The sequence below is a fragment of the Myzus persicae genome, unplaced genomic scaffold (assembly GCF_001856785.1).
Source record: "Myzus persicae strain clone G006 unplaced genomic scaffold, MPER_G0061.0, whole genome shotgun sequence".
NCBI lineage: Eukaryota > Metazoa > Arthropoda > Insecta > Hemiptera > Aphididae > Myzus > Myzus persicae.
The window spans coordinates 4,428-10,556 of record NW_019101295.1 but is presented as its reverse complement, the minus strand read 5'-3'; the positions used below and the strand labels follow the sequence as shown (position 1 = coordinate 10,556).

The 6,129-nt window shown below is 29.5% G+C and overlaps 1 protein-coding gene across 2 annotated transcripts; it reads right to left on the bottom strand.

The window, feature by feature from the left end:
- Positions 1-476: 476 nt before the first annotated feature.
- LOC111028565 (zinc finger MYM-type protein 1-like) lies at positions 477-4,738 on the bottom strand. 2 transcript variants are annotated; one of them, XM_022307257.1, is made up of 6 exons: positions 4,497-4,738; positions 4,234-4,305; positions 3,962-4,033; positions 2,355-3,348; positions 1,393-2,252; positions 477-1,287 (listed from the first exon to the last, which is right to left on the bottom strand). In XM_022307257.1, exons 2-6 carry the CDS (start codon positions 4,286-4,288, stop codon positions 539-541), a joined length of 2,730 nt encoding a protein of 909 aa, XP_022162949.1. In that variant the 5' UTR covers positions 4,289-4,305; positions 4,497-4,738; the 3' UTR covers positions 477-538. The 2 variants fall into 2 exon arrangements, with proteins under 2 accessions (XP_022162949.1, XP_022162950.1); XM_022307258.1 differs by having other exon boundaries at positions 4,234-4,738.
- Positions 4,739-6,129: the final 1,391 nt, after the last annotated feature.

Genomic DNA, 6,129 nt, shown 5'->3' with positions numbered 1-6,129 from the left:
ATAGGTCAAACTGAGAGAAACTCCTATGTTCAGTTTAGTTGTTTTTGTTGGAGAAGCTTATATTTGCTGTTTTTGAAATGAAATTAGTAAGTTTGATATTGCAATATAGGTTACATAAATAAATATTTTTTTAAATTCAGTAGACACACACGGGGTGATCCATTTAGAGCAAAACACTAAAGTTTTTGAAAAATATATATTTCTCCTTGTTTGCTCATCGTTACATTTTTTTAAAGTGTATTACTCTGTTGAATGACATTTTAAATTTCATATTACTAAGCAAAAATGTATTTTTATCAATCATTTTTTTTTTTTTATATTTTTATCTAATCAAAAAATAATTTGCAGTTGATTAATTTGATAATTATAAGTAAGTATTTTAAATACATTGTGCTTCTTTTTATTTTAAATACTTAATAGGTACACAGTAGGACTTAATAACATAACATTCCTTATTAAATATATTAAATATTTCCTTATTCCTAATTAAATTATTAAATGTTTTAGTTTATAAAATTTAATTTTTTTATTTTACAAATTAATAGTTGAGACATTTAGCAAGGTATGGACTTTTAGCTGTTAACAATAAAATTACATTTTCAGAATTTATACTTAGATCATATTCGCATGATATTTTCATTAAACCTTCAAGACGATCTTGGGACATACTAGTTCTCAATTTTGTTTTTATAAGTTTCAATTTTGAAAAGCTACGCTCAACACTACAACTTGTAACAGGTAACGTAACTGATAATTTTAAAACTAAGTATAAATTAGGAAAAATACTTGATAGTTTAGCTAAACAAAATATTTTAAATAGTCCTCTTGTACTTGCTATATTATGAACATCATTTACAGTTTCTGTTGAGTCTTTTGTAATATCATCATTATAACTAAATGAGTTAAAATCTAGGGAATCTTCATCAATTTCATCCTCAACAATTAAATGTTCATTTTTATGAAGATATTTTGGAATTACAACACTATTTTCTATTTCTGTAAAATTTTTGCAAAATTCTTCATATTCTGTTAATAATGCATTCCTGTCCAGTTGTGTGTATATAGAACACAAGGCTTCAAAGGCATCACATGGCACATTGTGTTGATTTTTTTGAATTTCACGAACACGCCTAGATGAAAGAAGAGAAAGGTCTCTCAACGGTCCAATATTTGTTGACTCAAATCGTTCACTTAGCTCTGACAATGTAATATCTATGATGACATAATATGTTTCAACCTTAATTTTTTTTATTGGACTCAGTATAGGTTCATCTTGAGTATTTTCATCTGAAAATAGTAATAAAATGTATAAATAAAATACTCAAAATTATTATAGAAAAACAACAGTTGGTATTAAAACTGTATCAGAGAGTAATTAAATAATAGGTTTACCTGATTTTTTTGGCACACGTTTTGTACGACCTAATGTAAGAGGCAAAAAATCAATTTCACTCTTTTCAAAAAATTCATCAGCCATTACAAGTATTTTTTCAAATGCACAGTCATTTCTCAGTTCTTTAATTTGAAAAATAATATTTTTTAATATATTTGTGGCCATCAGCATGTCCATATCTTGAGATTGAAGTTGACGAGTAACCGGTTCAAGTACATCAAATATTGTTTTAAATATTAATGCTGTTAATATAAAACGCTTTGATGAAAGATATGTGATTAAACCACTGCAACTTGCACCAACAACAGCATCTGAAGTCCCTTCTTGTTTTTTAATTATACTCAAAGTTTCTAAAACTTCACTGTGAAGCTTTAACACTACATTTAATGCTGATGAGTGAGAACTCCACCTTGTCGTGCTTACTCTTTTAACAGCATTTGGCTGAGTTTTTTTGTTTCTCAATTTACAAAATTTAATCTGGGTTTCTCTAAAAATTGCTGCTCTTTTTTTAGAACACCAGAGGAAAGCATACAAAGTTTCTAGGTTCCCAAATAAATCTACTGAGTTCAATTCACACGATACTGCTTGTTTTACAACTAAGGCCAAACGGTGTGAATGACACCATACATATAATGCTTGAGGGCATTCATTTTTGATATGAGCTTGAAGACCTGAATAATAACCTCGCATGTTACTCGCTCCATCGTATGATTGCCCAATTAAATCTTCTTTCCAGTTCAAATTTTCAGCTACCATAACAGTTAGAAATATGTCATATAAATGTTTTCCGGTTGTAACAGGTGATTCCTTCACAGCCAAAAGTCTTTCATGAATGTTACCGGTTACTTCATCAGCATACCTAAAACACAAACATTTAAAAAAAAGTCTTTTACATAAGTACCTAACTGATATGTATAATATGGTAGTAAAAATAAATAAAACTTAAGTAGGCAGTAGGTACCTGATTATAAATGAAATTTGTTCTTTACGTGATGCATCAAATGTGGAGTCAATTGATATACTGAACATTTTCACACTTTTCACTGAAGATCGAATTTGTATTGTAATATCTTCTGAAATAGCTTCAATAATTTGGTTTTGTCGTTGCCATGAAATAAAAGACACCTCATGTTTTCCATTTTGTTGAATTCTATGTATGTGTTCCATTAGTGGAGTTGAGTTTTTGGCCATAAGCATAACTAAATCCTTAAAATTTCCTTTGGAATTTGATGACCATTTCTCAACACTGCCACGAAATGCCAAATTATGACGAGCTAAAAATACAACAATGTCAATAAGTTCATTTATAACCTGTCTATTTGCTGCTATTTGAGTTTTTCTGTGGTATTCAAGAGTTGGTAAAATGGGTACACTTGTTTGGCGTAGTTTAAACTTCAATGACGATGTTACGTGATCTGGCGTTAATTCATGCCGTTGAATGCATAATGAACAATTCTTCCATTGGTTAAAACCTTCTTTGGTCCAAGACTTTTCTAAATTGCTGTGTAGATTGGTTCCAAAAAACATGCAATGTATACAGAATATTTTATCTAAACTTGGAGAGTAAGATAACCAATCACGGTGACATTTTGTTTTATCTGGTAAATATCTAAAATAATGGGTTGCATTAAAACTTCTTTTTTCTTTTTTATCAGTGTCATATGGAAATATTTTATTTGGCAGATCATCTGGTAATGGTTGGCAAGGACCAAATGTTAAAATAATATTTTTAATTTCTGGTGTCAAATGTGGCATTTTAATGAAATGTGCAGGATCATTTTTAAAGTGTTTTCCATCAATATCTATATTATTTTCATTATCACTTGTTTTAAGAGAACATCCTTCAGCCACTTTAGGAAATATTTCTTGTTGATCAACCTTTTTAATAACATTTAACTCTTCAGACCACAATTCATTATCAACTTTGGCTGTTGTGTCAACATAATCCGATATTTCTAAAAAAAAAAATAAATAAACACATATGAATTATACTATTATTGCAAATTGCTATACTTCCATAGTCAAAAATAATTTTGAATAGGCTAAAGGTAATTATTTTAATTTTGTAAACAAAACCTAACAGTTTTTAAAATTATTTGAAAAAGAACATACAAAATACAATGTTTTAACTTATTAACCAAAGAACTTTTTATTCATAATAGTTTTATAAAATATTTTCAAATAAGCTAATTATACAATAGTTTAAATGAATTCTCAAACTATAGACAATTCAAAAGTAAAATAACAGTATAAACAAAACAAATTAAATAGTACAATCTCGTATCTGTGGACAGTCTCATAAAGTCATAAGTAATAGCAAATAAAATAGTATAATAAGTGTAATTACAAATAATATTTTTTTTATATTAGATAATTTTATATATTAATAATATTGTATTAGAAATTTTTAAATATTTTAAATGTAATGAAAGTCTTTTTGAGCAACTACCATAGACTATAAAAATAATTTTATCTCTCTAAGCCTCTCCCCTGGCTACACCAATGGAAGTTTTAATAAAATGTTAAATTCTAAATGGCAAAAATAATTATAAATAAATAAATGTTTACCTTTAGTCAATTCACATGAAGTATCATTGTTTTCATTGGAAATATTCGCCTGCATAGTAGAATCCAATTTGACTAAAGATTAAATATTATATTAATTTTGCACTTTATATTAGGTAAAAAAAATTCAAAATTTTGGTGACCATATGATGTAAAATACTGAATATTTAAACAATATTTGTATATTGATGGCAACACAAGTCTAAATTCATAACATTTGAAATTTTAATAAAATGACAAATGAATACAATAATTATAAATAAATAAATGTTTACCTTTATTCAATTCATGTGAAGTATCATTGTGAACATTGGCACTATCCGCCTGCATAGTAGAATCCAATTTTACTAAAAATTAAATATTATATTTATTTTGTACTTTTTATTATGTAAAAAAAATCAACATTTTGGTGACCATAATATGTAAAATACTGAATATTTAAACAATATTTGTATATTGATGGCAACAAAAGTCTCAATTCACAATGTTTGAAATTTTAATAAAATGACAGAATAGTTATAAATAAATAAATTTTTACCTTTATTCAATTCACATGAAGTATCATTGTGAACATTGGCACTATCCGCCTCCACAGTAGAATCCAATTTGACTAAAAATAAATATTAATTTAACACACAACTAGTCACTAGGTTAAATACTTAAATATGATCATTTGAGTTTTTAGTATAGTACTATTATAGTGGCATAGTGCAAATACATTTAAAATAACAAGAATAATAATTATTATACATTTATACATACTTTTTTTATTTGTAACTGAATCTTCAGACTTTTGTAATTTTATTTCACGTTTTGAGTGAAAAAAACTTGATACATCCATACAAATCTTTTTATTTTTTAATTTTGCAACTTTACAAAATGATAAATGCCGGTTCCAATTTGTCAAGTTCAATTCTAATCTTTTTTTTCCGCACGCACAAACAAATTCAGTTTTACAGTTCGACATTACTCAACTGAATTATTCACTTTTTACTATTAGTATACCAAAAATTTAAACACACAGACTTGAATTTGGTAAGAACTAAGAGCTAAAAGACAAATGTTGAAAAGTATGACTTTCACACTGAACAGTGAACACAGGTTTTAAACGCAGGTTACAAACGGTTTTTCAACTTTTTGTTCAAGGTTGTTTCAGATTATCACTGTTATTACTTATCAGTAAAAGGATACTTTAGACTAAAAATAACCCATAATAATAACCTAACCTAGGGAATACTAGACGCGGCGCGACTTCACCGGCGTCGGACACACTACGCCGGCACGCCGCGACGAATATTATTTATAAACACATTAGCGATTAGATTTATAGATAGCTAATGATAAATACCGATAATATAATATTATTTACTGGGAAATCAATACTATTTACTGCAATTCAACAGTCACAACCATATTATAATATGTTTTCTATGGTCACAACCATCATTCCAATCGAATTCAGTACTTATAATTTATTTATAGTTGGTTATTATTTATTATTATTTACTGTAACGGCCACGGGCTGAGAGGTACCCACCCCTAAATAAAGTCTTATATGTATGGCAACCGCCATACATGAACATGGACTTCGGCGCCTCTGACGAGCGGCGACGCGGAAACGAGAGTTATGGGTATCGCTATATACGGGCATAAATACTTTTTGAGTTCAATTTTTTTCGCGAATCTCACCGATTTGAACGTCCGAAGCCGGTCGGAGACGGTCGTCCGCTTCCCCACGCGGTCGATCCCCCCGCTCGGACGCACTTCGGGGGACGCAGACGCCGTTACGGGTGGACGGCGACGCGGCTTAAGAGTCGTAGATTTGACTCCGGTTGTCATCTCGATAGGCGGTTAGGTAGGTGTAGGCATAGGACAAATAACTCGGGGTCCCGAGTTCGAACCCGTCCCCCGGCGATGTCGATAGTTTGCGGCGGCCTTGATAGTTCGAAATTTTTTTTTTCGTCTCTTCGCATCGGTTCCGTCTTATCATATTTAACGAATTTGCTCCGATTTTTTTTCAAAATTCGAGTTTATTATCGTGGACCTCCCCGTCCAAGACTTATTCGCGTTACCTTAACAGGTAGTATTTAATTATGCAGTTTATTATTATGACTATACTAATTAAACTATTTAATAAGTAATACTTGCTTTTATCTACACATTTATCATGA

What these genes read in the sequence shown, in the direction of transcription:
- LOC111028565 (XM_022307258.1), bottom strand. Translation starts at nt 4,288, where the DNA reads ATGCAGGCGGATAGTGCCAATGTTCACAATGATACTTCACATGAATTG. An exon ending in TTCATGTGAATTGACTAAAG is followed by an intron (nt 3,349 to 3,961) that starts GTAAACATTTAT and finishes TTTTTTTTTTAG; the next exon opens with AAATATCGGATTATGTTGAC. An exon ending in CAAATTTCATTTATAATCAG is followed by an intron (nt 2,253 to 2,354) that starts GTACCTACTGCC and finishes TTTGTGTTTTAG; the next exon opens with GTATGCTGATGAAGTAACCG.